The sequence below is a fragment of the Schistocerca americana genome, chromosome 3 (genome assembly GCF_021461395.2).
Source record: "Schistocerca americana isolate TAMUIC-IGC-003095 chromosome 3, iqSchAmer2.1, whole genome shotgun sequence".
Taxonomy (NCBI): Eukaryota; Metazoa; Arthropoda; class Insecta; order Orthoptera; family Acrididae; genus Schistocerca; species Schistocerca americana.
In genome coordinates, this window is record NC_060121.1 from 607,154,900 (window position 1) to 607,174,290 (window position 19,391).

The 19,391-nt window shown below is 39.7% G+C and overlaps 1 protein-coding gene across 1 annotated transcript in view; it reads right to left on the bottom strand.

Annotated features, from left to right (window-relative positions):
- Nucleotides 1-19,391, bottom strand: part of LOC124605123 (ER degradation-enhancing alpha-mannosidase-like protein 2) — a 123,021-nt gene that overhangs the window by 73,427 nt on the left and 30,203 nt on the right. Inside the window, exons 4-5 of the mRNA XM_047136599.1 lie at nt 18,849-19,092; nt 6,445-6,775 (exon numbers count right to left, since the gene is read on the bottom strand). Coding sequence (XP_046992555.1) covers nt 6,445-6,775; nt 18,849-19,092 — 575 coding nt within the window. The remainder of the gene's footprint in view (nt 1-6,444; nt 6,776-18,848; nt 19,093-19,391) is intronic.

A 19,391-nucleotide genomic window follows, 5' to 3' on the forward strand; every position in this document is an offset into this window, starting at 1 on the left:
ATAATTTGTGGTTGAGCATTATTACAATTACCTTGTACCCAGACACTATTTTCAATTTTTTGACAAGTTTTTACTTGCTATTACACACCAGTGATTTTTTAGTAAGTGATGAAATTCATTACCACAAATTATTGTACAAACATTGTGTTGTACATTTAATTTCCTTCACTCAGACAGATTTTATACAAACTATTGGAGAAGATTGCAATTTTTAATCACATATGCCAACTGCACTTTTTTTGCTCATATTTTTGGGGGTTTTAACATTTTCTTCAATTCTGTTTCTTTCTCAATTTTCCGTTTTTTAAGGCTGGACTGCACCAAAATGTATAATAAGGGTTTCCCTGTATTGTTATTCCTTACTAGACTTTTCACTGTCATTTCTTTTGTTACATGTTTTTTGGGTATAATACAGTGTGTCTCATAAACAGAACTGTATGTGGAATCTCGGCCTGAATTCACAGGAAAAATTTCCTGGTGTGCCTGTTCCCAATGATTAATGAAGAAATTTCAAGAGACTGGATCTGTGTTACACAAATGAAGCTCTAGAGAACCTAGTGTTTTAACCAAAAATAAATTGGACAAGATAGGGGAGGCCTTTGAAAGAAGTCTGAGAAAATCTCTGCACCATTTGCCACTTCAGACTGGTATGTCAAGTGCATCTGAATTGAAACCATACAAAATAATGGTAACGCACCAACTGAGGAACTCAGATACTGTTGCTCGGTGTCATTATTGCACCTGGATTTTACAATTTGTGCACAATGGGGGAAGTTAATCCTTAGGGGATTTTTTTCTGATGAAGTAAGGCTGCATTTGTCAGGGTACATAAATTTCCAGAACAATCGACATCGGAGCTCTGAAAATCCTCATGAATTACATCAACAACCTCTGCATGATGTGAAAACAAGAGTGTGGTGGGGAATTAGTGCAAGACAAATTGCTGGACCAATCTTTTCCCACAAAACAATATATTCTGACAGATATGTGAACAATATACTGCAGCCCCCCCCCCCCCACTTTTTTTTTTTTTTTTTTTTTTTTTTTAGAACTAACACCTAACGTCACCCCCCCCCCCCCCTCCCCCCATGAACCATGGACCATGGACCATGGACCTTGCCGTTGGTGGGGAGGCTGCGTGCCTCAGCGATACAGACAGCCGTACTGTAGGTGCAACCACAACGGAGAGGTATCTGTTGAGAGGCCAGACAAACATGTGGTACCTGAAGAGGGGCAACAGCCTTTTCAGTAGTTGCAGGAGCAACAGTCTGGATGCTTGAATGATCTGGCCTTGTAAAACTAACCAAAATGGCCTTGCTGTGCTGGTACCGTGAACAGCTGAAAGCAAGGGGAAACTACAGGCGTTAATTTTTCCCGAGGGCATGCAGTTTTACTGTATGGTTAAATGATCATGGTGTCTTCTTGGGTAAAATATTCCAGAGGTAAAATAGTCCCCCATTCAGATCTCCGGGGACTACTTAAGAGGATGTCGTTATCAGGGGAAAGAAAACTGGCGTTCTATGGATCGGAGCGTGGAATGTCAGATCCCTTAATCGGGCAGGTAGGTTAGAAAATTTAAAACGGGAAATGGATAGGTTAAAGTTAGATATAGTGGAAATTAGTGAAGTTCGGTGGCAGGAGGAACAAAACTTTTGGTCAGGTGAATAGAGGGTTATAAATACAATATCCAATAGGGGTACTGCAGGAGTAGGTTTAATAATGAATAAAAAAAATAGGAGTGCGGGTACGTTACTACAAACACCATGGTGAACACATTATTGTGACCAAGATAGACACGAAGCCCACGCCTACTACAGTACTACAAGTTTATATGCCAACTAGCTCTGCAGATGACGAAGAAATTGAAGAAATGTATGATGAAATAAAAGAAATTATTCAGATAGTGAAGGCAGACGAAAATTTAATAGCCATAGGTGACTGGAATTAGGTAGTAGGAAAAGGGAGAGAAGGAAACGTAGTAGGTGAATATGGATGGGGCGTAAGAAATGAAAGAGGAAGCCGCCTGGTACAATTTTGCACAGAGCATAACTTAATCATAGCTAACACTTCATTCAAGAATCATGAAAGAAGGTGGTATACATGGAAGAAGCCTGGAGATACTAGAAGGTATCAGATAGATTATATAATGGTAAGACAGAGATTTAGGAATCAGGTTTTAAATTGTAAAACATTTCCAGGGGCAGATGTGGAGTATGACCACAATATATTGGTTATGAACTGACTAAAACTGAAGAAACTGCAAAAAGGTGGGAATTTAAGGACATGGGACCTGGATAAACTGACTAAACCAGAGGTTTTACAGAGTTTTGGGGAGAGCATAAGGGAACAATTGACAGGAATGGGGGAAAGAAATACAGTAGAAGAAGAATGGGTGGCTTTGAGCGATGAAATAGTGAAGGCAGCAGAGGATCGAGTAGGTAAAAAGACGGGGGCTAGTAGAAATCCTTGGGTAACAGAAGAAATATTGAATTTAATTGTTGAAAGCAGAAAATATAAAAATGCAATAAATGAAGCAGGCAAAAAGGAATACAAATGTCTCAAAAATGAGATCGACAGGAAGTGCAAAATGGCTAAGCAGGGATGGATAAAGGACAAATGTAAGGATGTAGAGGCTTATGTCACTAGGGGTAAGATAGATACTGTTTAGAGGAAAATTAAAGAGCCATTTGGCGGAAACAGAACTACTTGTATGAATATCAAGAGCTCAGATGGAAACCCAGTTCTAAGCAAAGAAGGGAAAGCAGAAAGGTTGAAGTAGTATATAGAGGGTCTATACAAGGGCGATGTTCTTGAAGACAATATTATGAAATGGAAGAGGATGTAGATGAAGCCGAAATGGGAGATATGATACTGCGTGAAGAGTTTGACAGAGCACTGAAAGACCTGAGTCAAAACAAGGCCCCAGGAGTAGACAACATTCCATTAGAACTACTGACAGCCTTGGGAGAGCCAGTCCTGACAAAACTCTACCATCTGGTGAGCAAAATGTATGAGACAGACAAAATACCCTCAGACTTCAAGAAGAATATAACAATTCCAATCCCAAAGAAAGCAGGTGTAGACAGATGTGAAAATTACCAAACTATCAGCTTAATAAGTTACGGCTGCAAAATACTAATTCGAATTCTTTACTCACAAATGGAGAGACTGACAGAAGCCGACTTCGGGGAAGATCAGTTTGGATTCCGTAGAAATATTGGAACATGTGAGGCAATACTGACCCTACGACTAATCTTAGAAAATAGATTAAGGAAAGGCAAACCTACGTTTCTAGCATTTGTAGAGTTAGAGAAAGCTTTTGGCAATGTTGACTGGAATACTCTTTTTCAAATTCTAAAGGTGGCAGGGGTAAAATACAGGGAGCAATCTGTACAGAAACCAGATGGCAGATATAAGAGTTGAGGTGCATGAAAGGGAAGCAGTGGTTGGGAATGGGGTGAGACAGGGTTGTAGCCTCTCCCCGATATTATTCAATCTGTATATTGAGCAAGCAGTAAAGGAAACAAAAGAAAAATTGGAGTAGGTATTAATATCCATGGAGAAGAAATAAAAACTTTGAGGTTTGCCGATGACATTGTAATTCTGTCCGAGACAGCAAAGGACTTGGAAGAGCAGTTGAACGGAATGGACAGGGTCTTGAAAGGAGGATATAAGATGAACATCAACAAAAGCAAAACGAGGATAATGGAATGTAGTCGAATTAAATCGGGTGATGCTGAGGGAATTAGATTAGGAAATGAGACACTTAAAGTAGTAAAGGAGTTTTGCTATTTGGGGAGCAAAATAACGGATGATGGTCGAAGTAGAGAGGATATAAAATGTAGACTGGCAATGGCAAGGAAAGTGTTTCTGAAGAAGAGAAAGTTGTTAACATTGAGTATAGATTTAAGTGTCAGGAAGTTGTTTCTGAAAGTATTTGTATGGAGTGTAGCAATGTATAGAAGTGAAACATGGACGATAAATAGTTTGGACAAGAAGAGAATAGAAGCTTTCGAAATGTGCTGCTACAGGAGAATGCTGAAGATTAGATGGGTTGATCACATAACTAATGAGGAGGTATGAACAGAATTGGGGAGAAGAGAGATTTGTGGCACAAATTGACTAGAAGAAGAGATTGGTTGGTAGGACATATTCTGAGGCATCAAGGTATCACCAATTTAGTATTGGAGGGCAGCGTGGAGGGTAAAAATGATAGAGGGAGACCAAGAGATGAATACACTAAGCAGATTCAGACGGATGTAGTTTGCAGTAGGTACTGGGAGATGAAGAAACTTGCACAGGATAGAGTAGCATGGAGAGCTGCATCAAACCAGTGTCTGGACTGAAGACCACAACAACAACAACAACAACAACACCTAATGAAAAGATGTACGGTTATTTCATGCAGGACAATGCAAGACCACACATCGCCAATGCTTCTATGACAGCAATACGAAGTGTTTTTGATGGTAGGATAGTTGACTGGTCTTCTTGTCCTCCAGATCTTAATCAATATGATTTTTGTCTTTGGGGAATGTTAAAAGATAAGGTATATGCAACCAATCCCCACATGCTTGAAGAGTTGGAAGACCGGGTTTGGCTAGTCATTTCCCAGATTTTAGTAGCTAAAATTCATTTGAGTGTTTGCTAAAGTTCCAGGAGAAGTCAGGCATCAGGCTGCTCTAACCACAGAGGGAAAACACTTTGAGCACCTACTAAAAATAAAGGTAAGCAAGGGAAGCGTGCACACAGCTGACTAGTGACAACAGAGAGTTGATTTATTCCATGTGTTCTGTAGGATCATCTGTTTTTATGCACTCAACTCCAAAAAGAGCTTGTGGTTTACATTCACTGTCATCTTTATAATTTGGGCTCAAGGCAAGGGCAACCTCTGCTCTTTCCTCAAGAACCCTAGCTACCTTCCTAGATGTCATGCTCCACATCCCATCGAGTAAAAAAAGGAGGGGGGTGTGGGGGGGAGCTGTCTTCATATCAAATTCACTAACCACCAACAGCACTTCCATTTTGACACGTCCCAACCATTCCAAATTAAAAGATCCTCCCTTATAGCCTTGGCTTCCAGGTGTGTCACATCTGCTGTGGACAACAGGACTTAGCCAAATATGCTGATAACCTGGCAAAAGCATTTACAGACAGATCCAGCTAACCCTCGTTACTTAGAAGAACTCTTCTTGTCACCCAGCCTTTGAGAAACTCAATCACAGCCTTCACTCCAGGCTTTGACTGCCTCCACTATGTCCTGAGATAAGGTATAACCTAATACAAATCAAACTCTCAATCACTCAAGAGTAATATTTTGTTGCTCAGCCAAATATGAAATAGTCTATTCCATCCTTCTTATGCCAAGCCTGCTTCCAATCCTGCACCACATGGCTCATTCCTCTGTCAGTGACCCATATGGAAGTCTTGTCCTATTTACTAACCCATCCATCACCTATTACTGCAGTCCAATCAAACATTTCCTATCCTATAAAATGTAGCTAATCAATCAAACATTTCCTATCCTGTAAAATGTAGCTATCTCATAAAAAGCAGCTATGTTATTACGAACTGTGTTGCCATCACTGCCCAGCTTTCTTAGTGCAAATAACAATGAACAACCTGTCTTTCTGTGGTTAACTGAAATCCTCAATGACCCAGTTGCTGAACATGCTGTATACTGCAACACTACTTCAGTACCTGTGCTCTCTGGTTACTCGTCCATCATCGCCTGGTGCCAGCTCATCTGAACAATGTAGATAGGAACTGTCCCAACTGAATATCCTCTGTTCACGCAATCTCTCTGATCTAAGGCTTTTCTAGTTCATTTCCACTTCATTACCCTTAATTCAATTTTCCTTTGTCCAAACCTTGTGCTTAACTTTCCTCAGTCCCAGAATTTCACTTTGAAAATAATAACCTCTGCTCTGTGATTTTAGGGCACCAAAACCTAACCCCTACAAAGTCCCACAGCATAACAATGTATGTCCAACACAACTTTGTGGAAATATGCAATCAACTCCCCAAACTGTCCCATCTAGAGTAACTGCAAAATATTGATTAACCTCCGGCCTTTCAGTTCATTACTACTCTTGTTAAAAATTGTTGGGTTTTTGCTTCAATTGTGGACATTTCCTATAGTTTTGTTCTCTTAAATGGACTGTAATTGTAACTATATCTATGGTGAAATCTCTTGGCATGATCTCTAATTACTAGTGTTCAAAACATTCACCGAGTACCAAATTATGCTTGAGTTACAGGACCACACCCACTCCCTAAGTGACAGCCAAACTTGGGGAGATGCTTATTGCTGATGCAGCCCAACAAATTCTCTCATCAGATGGAAATATGCCACTTACTCAATGATGAGAAAATTACACTCATAACAGAGTGTGCTCTCAAACTGCTCTTGGAAAAAACACGCACACACAAAAATCAACCTACCAATGAGACTGAGCACTCCAGGCCAGTAAGCTTCAAGAGACTGGAAAACAGGCAGTGTCACCTGCCCCTTGGACATTGACACCCAAAGATGCCAGTCATCACGACTCAAATATTTATCAATAGCTGAACGCCCTTCTCGAAACATGCGCATCAACTCTGGTCTCTGCAATAATATAGCTCCCTTTGCAAGATATTCATAATAAGAATCCACTCCAGCACCTATTCCAGCATCTTGTGCAGTCCATTTACCAGTCTGCACATCAATATGATTTCCCACTAGGCCAATTGCAGAGCGATGATTATACAAAGCATGAAGTGCATTCATTGCCACCTGCAACAAACAATGTATACACCACATCAGTGTTAAGATATTCATAATAAGAATCCGCTCCAGCACCTACTATGACATGTTGTAGAATCCCCTTGTCAATCTGTAAATCAAGATGATTCCCCACTATGCCAATTGCACAGAAATGGTTATACAAAGCATGAAGTGCATTCATTGCCACCTGCAACAAACAATGCACATTATATTAGTGTTACATGGGTAAGGTGCTGCTACACTACAAAAGGTGGTTAGCAACAATTCATTAATCAGTACACGGCATCAGTCATTCCACATCAAATTAACACAGGTGTCAATCCAACCACCACCAATTTTCATCATATTTGATGTGTTCATTGCACATGACAAGAGAATGAAAAATGCCAAATTATAGAACTGCAGCACAAGTACAACCTGAGCAGTGGCCACAAAAAATTTTCAGATAATTTTGTAAAGGCCTGGGAACAAACTTTCAAATAATATGCAATGTGGACATTCAAGCAATTTACACAATTATGGCCAATGACCTTATTCTTTTGACATTAAATACCTCAAAGAATGTCACCTTCAAAATTCATGAAAAAATATATCTCAGGTTGGGATGATATTTGGCTCAACTTTTGCAACACTAAGATGAGGGGAGGGAGGATTTTATGTCTACCTCTTGCAATGAAGTCTTCTACCAGATTCCATAAATGTTTTAAATTTTTAAGTCAACTTAATCCAATTTAAGTGTTACTAGCAGATTGCTACTTACCGTAAAGAAGACAGTTAAGTGTAGACAGATACAATTAAAAAGACACATTTGGGCCACAGTCTTCGTCAGCAAAAGAGAAACATACCATTCCAGACCAAGCTGCCGGAGTTGCGGTCATGTGTGCATGGGTTTTGCTTGTTTGTGCAAATGCGTGGTGTGTGTCGCTCTTTTGCTGATAAAGGCTGTGGCCGAAAGCTTTATGTGAATGTCTTTTAATTTTGTCTGTCTGAAACTTAACATATCTTCTTCAAGGTAAGTAGCAACATATCTTTTCCTACATTGTTGATATTCCTATCTGGAGTTTCCATTGTTTGATTTAGTCTTACTAGTAGATGTGACTCTTCGTAACGAATACCATTGAAGATTTTCAGGTTCAGGACACTAGTTACACATCAATATTTCTTTACAAGATATGTTGGGAACAGCAGTCAACAATAACTAACAAAATTCGTAATTTTTTTAGGGGTATCCCACCCATGGTAGTACATGTTATTGAAAGTGCATTGATATTGCTAAGAGACTACTAAAGGGTATTTTCAGGTTCTTGATCCTACTTATACCTTAGTACAGCTTTAAAAACTCTCTCTTCAATATAAGTCAAAACCAATTAACAATTTTTTTCAAATTTTTTACGGGTGGGTGCAAAGTACCACTCCCCCATCCCCTCTTGATAACATGTTACTGCATCAAAATTACGAAGTACTGGAAAAGGCGTTAACTATTTAAATGGTAATGTGAAGATGCCAACAAAACATGCATGGAAAGCATGAAAAATAGGTTAAATTTACACAAACGAACAATGACAATGACACTTTCCTAGATGTTGATCTCATCCTCACCGAAGGTCAGCTACACACTTCTGTGCACATGAAACCTACTGACAAACAACAGTACGTACATTTTGACAGTTGCCATCCTTTCTGTGTCAAATGTTCCCTCCCACAGAGCCTTGGCAATTGAGGCAGAAGTATTTGTTGAGATGCAATATACCACCATTCTCACCTCAGCCTTCACTGGATGTAGTTTAAAAGCTGATTTTTGGGCTATCACATTCAATCCTGGTACTGCTGATTCCTCCAAAAAAACAACTTCAGAGCACACCACTGGTCACTCAGTATTATCCTGGTCTGGAATGTATTAATCAGCTACTTTGACAAGGCCATGACTTCCTAAGATCATGTCCTGAAATGAGATCCATTGTGTCCGAGATTTTGCTCACTACACCTAGAGTAGCTTTTTGTCACCCTCCCAATCTCTGCACTATCCCTGTCAGACCCTATGCTCCTTCTGGACCCATCTCCTCACCTTATGGCTCCTACCTTTGTGACCGGCCCTGCTGCAAGACCCGCCTTATGCACCCTCCTTCCACCCCCTATTCCAGCCCTGTAACTGGCAAAACATATGCTATCAAAGGGATAGTCACCAGCAAAATGACATGTCATATACCACCTGCTATGTATACATTGTTCAGCCTTTTACATCGGCATGACTACCACCCAGTTATCAGTCAGTATGAATGGGCATAGGCAGAAGAGGGCTTATACAGACAACAAACAATATCCTGTTGCAGAGCATGCTATACAACATGACAGCCATGATATCGGTGCCTGTTTCACCACATGCACCATCCGGATTCTTCTCCCAGACACCAGTTTTTCAGAACTCTGCAGTTGGGAACTAGCACTACAAAATGTCCTTGGTTCTCGCCACCCACCCGGCCTTAATTTATGCTAATTCCTCCTGTCTCAGTATTTCTTCACAGTAGCTACTCCTTTCTTCATTCCATTTTAGTGTTCTACATCTTTCATTTTCTGGCTTGTCTATTTTTTGCTGTCCACTCCCCCCCCCCCCCCCCCCCCTCTTCTGGGTGACTTTTCTGAACTGTACCACTTTTATTTAACATCTACAGTCCTTTTCCTTCACCCCTCTTCTGTTCCCTTCAACTCTTCTGCCAGAAGAAAGAGCCACTGACTCCGAAAGCTTGTAAAAGTTAAATCCTTTTGTGTGTGTGTTCCCCTACTGCTGCTCGGTGAGTAGATTTTTCATCTATCCGTTTACATTATATTATCAATAATTGATTATTTTTGGTGAAAAGGATAGACTGCTACTCATCATATAGCGGAGATGCTGAGTCACAAACAGGCACAACAAAATGAGTATTAAACATGTAAGCTTTCGATGAACCCCCCCCCCCCCCCCACACACACACACACCTGCGCGCGCATGCACACACATGAGCGCTGTGACTAGCTGTCGAAGCCAGACTCTGGCCTCGGCAACAAGAGACAGTGGTCGTGTGTGTGTGTGTGTGTGTGTGTGTGTGTGTGTGTGTGTGTGTACATGCTTTTTTTTGTCTATTTCAGAAGGAGGCCTTCTGGCCAAAAGCTTACATGTTTAGTAGTCATTTTGTTGTGCCTGTCTGTGACTCATTATCTTCGTTATATCATGAGTCCTTTTCATAATACTGTCAGTACACACAGGGTCATGTTTAGGGCAGTCAGGTACGGTAACAAATGAAATATGATCTATTCCACAGGTTTCTGGATACTTATAATATATAACACACAGATGTGGTCTATGCATTGTTACAGTGATAAAAACTGCAGGATAAAAACATTATTATCTGCAAAATCCCATATTACACTGTATCCATTGTCACAAAGTGTCACATTCAGATACTGTAGAAATTCAGATGATTGGATGCAGGAAGCCCTATTTTTTCTTTTTTAATTTGCCTGCTAGATTTTCCAAGATGTCTTTCACAGAAGACAGACACATGGCCACAGTCTGAATGATATTTGATCAATTCCATTTTTGTCACACTTACATGCAGGGTGAAGGCACTGTGTGACTGGCAACAGATGAGGGAAGTATGTGTGCCCACATAAGCAGTGAACTAGCAGTATATGTCTGAACCAGATTCAGTAAAAGGTGTTATTTTAAGAGTTACGACTGGACATGAGCATTTGTAGTAAAGTTTTGCAAATTTTGAACCCTTGCATGACCAACAGCTACAGACTAATTTGGATTGCTAAAAAAACTATTGCTTTAACTTAGAAACTTTGCATTCAACTAAGTTATTTGATAGCTGTATCTGTCTGTCATTATTTCACCTACCAGAAAAGGGAAGTTGCTACTCACCATATAGCGGAGATACTGAGTCGCGATATGCACAACAAAAAGATTCACACAGTTATAGCTTTAGGCCATTAAGGCCTTTGTCAGCAGTAGACACACACACACACACACACACACACACGCGCGCGCGCGCGCAAACGCAACTTGCACACACGTCTGCAGTCTCACAGAACTGAAACCACACTGTGGCAGTGTGGTCTCAGTTCTGTAAGACTGCAGACGTATGTGTAAGGTGTGTGTGTGTGTGTGTGTGTGTGTGTGTGTGTGTGTGTCTACTGCTGACAAAAGCCTTAACGGCCGAAAGCTATAACTGTGTGAATCTTTTTGTTGTGCCTATCGCGACTCAGCATCTCCGCTATATGGTGAGTAGCAACTTTCCTTCTCTGGTATTGTTACATTCCATCCTGGATTTTCCATTGTCTGATTATTTCACCTACATTATATTATAGGCAGTGGATGACAGGATGTGAGACTTAATGCACAGATTTGTGTTAAACATTGGACGAGAGAAGTCTCACTCAGACATACACTGCAGTCCAATACAATGATGTACTGTAAGAGCTTTTCACATCATTACACACTTAATTGCTGTTCACAGTAGACAAAAAAAGCTCGAACTAGAATTATTTTCAAATTACATAACAAATAAATAGGCTTCTGTCTTCACTACAGTGATAAGAGACTACATTTTCATTACAGTTCTATACCTTAAGACAAATTAACCATACTCCAAAGCAACTGATGAGACATACTGTTTGGCAATATCAAAGCCACCTCATAGTAGTTTTCATACCAATGACATTATCATTACAAAGTACAGAAGCAATTAGATGTTGAGGAAGATGATATGCAACAACATGGCCTAAATTTTAAGTAAAGGAGAGTGATCTGGTGTTCATAATAAGAAAAATGGACAGACGTAAAGTAAAAATGGTACTGTATGAGGTATAGCTGACAATGGTGGAAAGTTTAAAGGGCTTGGGGAGTATAATACAGTAAAATGGAAGAAATGAGTGATTGATAGATAAACAGGGTGTATACGCGGACAAAGAGAAAAAATTCCCGGATTTTTCCGGGATCTCCCGGTTAAAAATACATTTTGTCCCGGGTGAAAATACGCTATTGCATGTTAAGTGACAGTATACTTTCCCTCGTAACTGTAAAACTTATCCTTTGATAGGATATGGTTTTATACAGCAGCGTAGAATTTCCCGGCAATTTAGAAAATGATACTCAGGGGGGAAAAAGATCTCTGATGTGCAGCAACATGTACGCTGCATATTTTCGTACTACGAAAGTATAAATTCGAATTCCCCAACAGGAAAAGTTAATGGTTTAAATTAATATACGTAGTGTTTCTACAAGAAAAGCAAAGCTTTCGCAAATAATATTTGTCTCAAGATTAATAAGCTACAAGAGAGGCTAAGCTTTCAGTTATAATGTTCATCTGTTTAGCGCATGTTACACTTTAATATACATCACACAAATACACCAGCAAAATTTTTAATACCGACATAAATCTCTGATCTTCTGGGCTCGAAAGTCTTCTAAATAGCTCTTCATCAAAGATTTGATTTTTAAAAGAGACCAAACACTCTGTGGTTTAAAAAATCCATCGTACATTCTCGCACATAGTTCATCTTGCGTAAAAGGAAATTTTCTTTGAAAATAACAGTTTCCTAACAACAATTCGCAATATTTTCCCGTGACCTGTTAGAAATAGATTCATTTCAGCAGTTGTCAGAGAGCGCCAGATAAGAGACGTCATCGCGCTTGTGCAGGTACGGTAATGTAGGAAGCCCACATGTTCGTACGTGTAAAACATTAAAGGAGCTTACATTATGTCATAAAAGAAACAAGACATCAGAGGATACTCCAAGAGCGTCAGAATTTTGTGAACCATACCAAAATGCATAGTTCACCTAACAGTGTACATTGGTATGTCCAGATTCTCAATGACGTAGGCCTCGATCAAATATGAAGCTTTTCAGTGTGGTTTTCGGGACATAAATTTTCTTGGAGTATCAGTACTGTATTATCTCATGTTTGGTTCTTTATTATGGCATAATGCCATACGTGCTAGAAGATGAAAATGTGCACCTGAAATGCAGTGAACAGTTGAAACTAGCCAATAGTGTGGAATAAATTGACTGCCTCAGCAGGACAGCTTAATAAAAGCCAAATTTATTTATCAAACCGACAAAAATAACTTCATTGTTCTGTAAGGCGATTAATGCTTGACTGTCAGAAAGGTGGAAATAAAATAAAATCTGAAACGAGTAGCATAGTTTACCCTTCCATAATTATGTGAACGTATTTTAATTCACTTGATAGCTCCCAGCCACAGAAATCCGTCTTGTTTTCATTTGACGTGAGAATAGTAAATGAGAAGGAAACTGAAAAATCAGTAAATGTAAAAACGGGTCATGTGGAGACTACTCCCCCCCCCCCCCCCCCCAACTATAACTCAGACTGCTCTTTTCAAAAATAAGTTCATTTTGTAGCGCACATCTTTCTGAAGAGTCTGATACATAAAAGATATATCTTCAAGGATATGTACGACACGTTATTTGGTCTTAAGTGTGCGGTGGGGAGCCACGCATCTTCAAACAACATTGTTATACCATCACTATATTTCACTCTGTGGAACTCAAACGTGTATATTTTGTAATGGATGCCATCAAACCATTTCAGGACAGTGGAAATTAAAATGTCCTGTAGCGCCTCTCCTGCTCCCAGTCGGCTGGTTTGACATCCTGCCCCCCCCCCCCCCCCCTTTTTTTTTTTGTAAAAAGACCCTCTTGCCATTAATACAGGATAGGTTTATTTGTAACCAGGAGAACAAGAACTCTTCAGAAAAACTGGACTCATAAGATTAAATATAGGACACCTAAAACCAGTAAGGACAAGAGACAGGCAAGACAGTTCACATTTCTTCAATCCTTAGGTCCTAGCGATTTTTCTCTCTAATCTTGCTACAGTTTCACATGGCGTGCTTTCCTTTCTGTGAAAGGACTATTACCTTATCAAAGTTCGTCAAACGTTTTGCTACATGAAAAATGGAAATGTCACTGTCTAATACTGAACAAGCTGTTAATACAAATAGTACCCAAGACTGGTGTGGTTTCTCGAACTGATTAAGTCTATTTTGTCACTGTGTGCTGGAGAAAACAAAACAGGCCTTTCTAATATTTCAGCAATTGTAAAACACACAAAATAAGCGAGACTGTTTTAGCAATAATGATCATTTTTATAATACGTCAGAATATAATTCACGAAGTACCAATACGAAATACCTATTTGGCCTACTACAAGCAAAAAGCTTTACGTTAGGAAACAGTTTCACATTTCATTCATATGCTCCAGTTTCTCATGCACGAGACCGAAAAGTAGTAGAACGAAATTTTTGTATAAATTTGAAATCGTCATATTCCTCCATAATTTGTGTGATGTCCCTGTTTCTTCTCCTTCCTTATTCTAACAAACGGTCTTGTCGTCACTAATTCTGTAACTATTCCTACCACTGTCAAAACTCATTCTCCGGTTAATTTCACTAACCCTGCCACAATCACCGGTTTAGTTATCCAGCGATTATTCATACAATGCGTTTTCCGCGCTACTCGCAGAATGGAACTCAAGCGGCTGGTAGCTGGGGACTACAACTGGCCCTGTCTCATGTAGCGATCTGGTCAAAAGATTTCTGTCAAAATTTCGCTTTCTTGGATACACCGAAAAGATAATATGTAATCTTTCTTACCTGTTAGTCGTTTATTTCCACTCTGGTAGTCTGAATCTATGGATTTCGCTAGTAATTATAACAATGCTGAACATTCGCAAACCGAAACAACCACATAAACAAGCAGCACTTGGCATTCACCGGTTCGGCTTTATTCCGCTCAGCTCGTATAGCCCTGTCCCGTTTTGTCTGCAGGAAAGTTTATTTCTAGATGTGACGATGATTCCCCTGGCAGAGACATCAGGTACACTATGCACACATTCAAAAATCAACTTATAATTCATTCAGAAATCAACTTAGAATGTGTTCAAAAACCAGCAGGGGTGCGTTTCAAAATCATATGAATAATCGATAGACCGATGTGCGCTGGATGCTGGGTGCTTTATGAAACACATTTTTTTTTCTTCCTCAAGAATATGAATTTGCCCCTTCCCTCGTAATTGCCACCCAGTTCAGATACCCCAGTTTGCCCTCACTCCCCACTAGATCCGGGCCTGCTGCACATGCGTGAATCTGGCAGCTTGGGCGCCCCAGTAAAATTTTTCCGGTTTACTACACATACACGACTCAACTGCGCGTGTGCATGAGCCCACTCGTAACTGATTAAATGAGTCTAATGTAAACAGTTGTGACGTCACGCTCATCGAAGGCAATTTGTTGTTATGAAGCATTGCATAGTCTTCCGAAAGCCTTTGACACATTTTGCTGTTGGCAGACACTTGTACGAGCACTGTGTTATTCTATATGCCGCATTTTCTTTGCAATTTAAGTTTTATTTTAGTTTTTTCTCTTGTTCATGTTTTAACGCTGCAGTATTATTCTGCAGTAGCGGGATACAGTAATATCCTTTGTTAGAGTAACAGTTCTTACCTCTGAAAATTACAAAAATTTAACGAAAAACTAAAACAACGAAAAATTCCAGGATTTTTCCTGGATGAAAAAATTCCCAGGTTTTTCCCAGATTTCCCGGTTGTCCCAGGTCGTATACACCCTGATAAATGAACAGGCAAGACAAGCTGATTGTTTTATGTGAAGTGTGAGGTATGATATGGGGTAAAGAAGTCTCTTGGAAAAGTAACAATGTGATATACTAATCATATTATATAATATATCAATTCTGTTGTATGTTGCAGAAATATACGTCATGAAGAAAAAGGGAAAAAAATAAGGTGTGAGCAAGTGAGATGGAGGTTTAGAGAAATGTGATGGTTCCAAAACGGTAAAAATGAGATTTTGATTGATTAAGGAGATACCACATGAGGATCCCCAACAAAAAAAAGAGAAAAGTAGAGTAAAACAGTATGGGCATATGAAGAGAGTGGACTAGACATGAATGCCTCTTAAGACGCACACATTGAGATGAAAGGCAAGAGATACAAGTGGCTAAAATAACTGAAAGAAAGGATGCGGAAGAGAGAAGATGACGTGGCCAGAGTAACAGTAGAGAGGAAAACTGGAGAATATGAAGAGGTTGTGTTCCAAGATTACAATGGTATTATTCTCTCTATTATGAAAGCTATTAGTTCCCTTACTTCCACAACTACAATAACTTTATGCAATTATCTTTGCTGTCATTTAAGTTGTTGTGTCTAGACAAGACAGCCTAGACACAATGAGAGGAAGCCGAAAGGCACGCGCTTAAATTCACGCAGGCTGGCGTGAGGTCTGAAACAGGATACATAATGAATGCTATAAAGAAAAGTATGTAGCTTCTGGAATACTTAACTTTAATCCATAATTGTAGAACATCGCTCTTGATGATACATGCTTCATAATATTAATTAGCAATTGAATACGGCGCCTTGCTAGGTCGTAGCAAATGTAGCTGAAGGCTAGGCTAACTATCGTCTCGGCAAATGAGAGCGTATTTGTCAGAGTGGCGTCGCTAGCAAAGTCGGCTGTAGAACTGGGGCGAGTGCTAGTACATCTCTCTAGACCTGCCGTGTGGTAGCGCTCGGTCTGCGATCACTGACAGTGGCGACACGCAGGTCCGGCGTATACTAATGGACCGTGGCCGATTTAAAGTGCTACCACCTAGCAAGTGTGGTGTCTGGCGGTGACACCACAAAAGTACTTGCCTTTATGAAACTTCTTTAGCTAATGAAATTGCTTTTATTCTTCTGAAAATGTCCCTTCATTTTTTTTTTTTTTGAAATTTCTCTTTGTGCTTTTTTCCCTATGTTCTGTTGTTTCAGTTCATTTTTTGTTCACAAAACAGTGATTCTCAACAAGTGTTCTGAACACATCTCTGTCCTGTGTCATGCCACCTCCAATGCCAATTCCCTGAAGATCTCTACAGTTTCAAGCAGCCAACAGTTCTTAGATTTTGCTGAGATGAGAAGATGGAGACTTCTTTCAATCAGTATATCATCGTTCAGTATGAGAATGTGACCGAAAAATTTTAATCACCATTAACTGTACGTGTCAGACATTTTCTCAATATGATGATATAATTCCAGGTATCTACTTTTCATTAAAAATTTCCTTATGTTTTATTTCTGCCAAGATAATACCGAACTCTCAATTTTTAGGTTTGATTGTCAGCACTGTCAAATACGCCAAATGAACTACATCACTAATATGCGTGGATGTCTAAATATACCAAAATATTTTTTAACATTAGGCATGTTGCTACTTGTAGAATGAAAAAATACATTACCTATAAAAAAGACAGACTCAAAAGTGAAGCAATAAAATAAAACACCAATACAAAATAATGACTAGAAGTTTTGTCTGATGAATAGTCAATTTTAAAGCCGCAGTACTGTTGCAAGAAGTTACATACACAAGTTTTCTCAAAAATTTAGTTATAATGCTGGCTGATTGCAGGAAAATGCTGGATCAACCATTTAAAGTTACATTTGCTCCTGTCATTAAAATTTCCTTTTACTACAATTTAGTTACTATTTATTCTACAATAAATTGAATAAATACGGACAGAACAGTTCATGGCTGTACTGTCAGTTCATACTGCCCAATGGGCACAATATTTTGGTGATACGACATATTGCTATTATCAGGTGTGCTGACAAAAGAACCGACAGTACACCCGTGGACTGTTCTATCAACAAACATGCAGGAAGAAACTGAATACTGACTGGAACTGGAAATGAGGATTTCCAACTACAGAATAAAACAAACATTTTGAGTAAAATTGGCTACAAACAACCACAGGGGAAAGTCAATAAATAAATCACAAATGCTACTTTATCTTATACCATGATTAAATTACATGCACATATTTTGCCCAAGAGATAGTAGCACGTGTATGCTTTGTTGTAGAGGCTGTGGGACATCGCATGGCAGCCAGTACAAGATGCTGTATGAATGTACATGAGTAAAACAGTGTACAATCATGAGCTTTTTGTGGGCTAGAGAACTGTCTGTAGAATAAGGGCATCATGAAATGCATCCTGCGTATGGTGGCTTATCTTCAAAAACTGTGTTCAATTGGATCTAGGAGTTTAACAAGGAAACGCAAACACCAGAGTTTGGGAGCATCCGTGTCGTCCTGTGGCTGTGGCAACTGAACCCACATTGCAATGTGTGGAACAGATCTTTTGTAATGAGCAGGGTGTTACAATCGATGCTGTAGTGGGTGCTGTAGGCTGTTCACATGGAACTGCTTTCATCGTCACACATGAGCAGTTTAAGTTTCATGAAGTTTGTGCATGGTGGATCTCCTTCAAGTTAACTGAAGAGCACAAAATGAACAGAATGGGTCTTGCAGCACCTTATTCAGTATTCTGAGGAAGGAGAGGACTTCACAGCATGGACTACTGCAGGTAATGAGTCTTGGGTTCACACTTTCAACCAGGATCCAAAATTGTCAACATTCAATTTCAAAAACAAAAAATCAAAAACAAAAAATCGAGACCATTCCATCAGCCCACAAGGTTATGCTCACCCTGTTTTGTGACGTCCAAGGGGTCATACTGATGAAATTCTAGCACCATGGCAAGACTGAATTCCATGTCATATTGCACCACTCCACAGGAGCTCCGACAGATCATCTGCCGCAAAATGACCTGGCCTCCTGACAAATGGAGTGATTCTTTTGGATGACATGCCCGCCCTCATGCACCAAGACAAAAACGGGAGTTGTTTTGAACATTTCATTGGAAATGGCTAGAATATCTGCCCTACAGTCCTGACTTATCCCAGTGACTTTCATCTGCTTGAAACCCTAAAATCTCATTTGCATGACCAACATATTAAAACTGATGATGGCATAGCCAAAGAGGTTACATATTGTGACAGCAGTCAAAAAACTTCTTCCCTGCTGGTTATCAAGGACTTGTAAAGAGACAGAACATGTGTCTGAATGCAGAGGGTCTCTCTGTAGAAAAGGGAAATAAATTTCAGCTAGTTATGTTGATTACTATTGCCTCTAGCCTGTTTTGTGACTTATTTATTGACTTACCCTAACATGTAGCAGCAGAGCATACCTCCTCAAACACTGGGTCACCTGTAAGCCTGGAAAGGGTCCCCATTTCAAGAATGAATGTGCCAACTCCAGCAGTACATGTGACACTTGTCTCACCAGGTGGCACTCCATAACGCAGATTCACTGTACCATATGGCATGCCAGTTGCTGTGTCAAAGGCAGCCAATAAGCGACGAGCCATATCCTCAGCCAGGTGCAGTAAAGGTCCATTGCAAGGCCAACCAGGCTCAACAGGAACTCCAGCCCTGAGAAGAAGTGATAGTTATCACAATTACATGTAGAAATACATACTTTCCTTAGTGACCTCCAGAAATAATACTTCACAACATTTACTAGGTGTTCATCGCAAATGTCAGGGGGGATGACATTTTTAAATGAGCCAGTCAACGCGATCCTTAAACTGGGACAATTCAGACGGAATGTGTGTTAATAAAAAATATCTGGTCTTAGTAATTTTTGCCGATAGTGCTGATAAACTTCAACTGCAAATGGAAATACTTAAAAGAGTAATTTTCAAAGTAGCCCTAAAAATTAACTGTAAAAT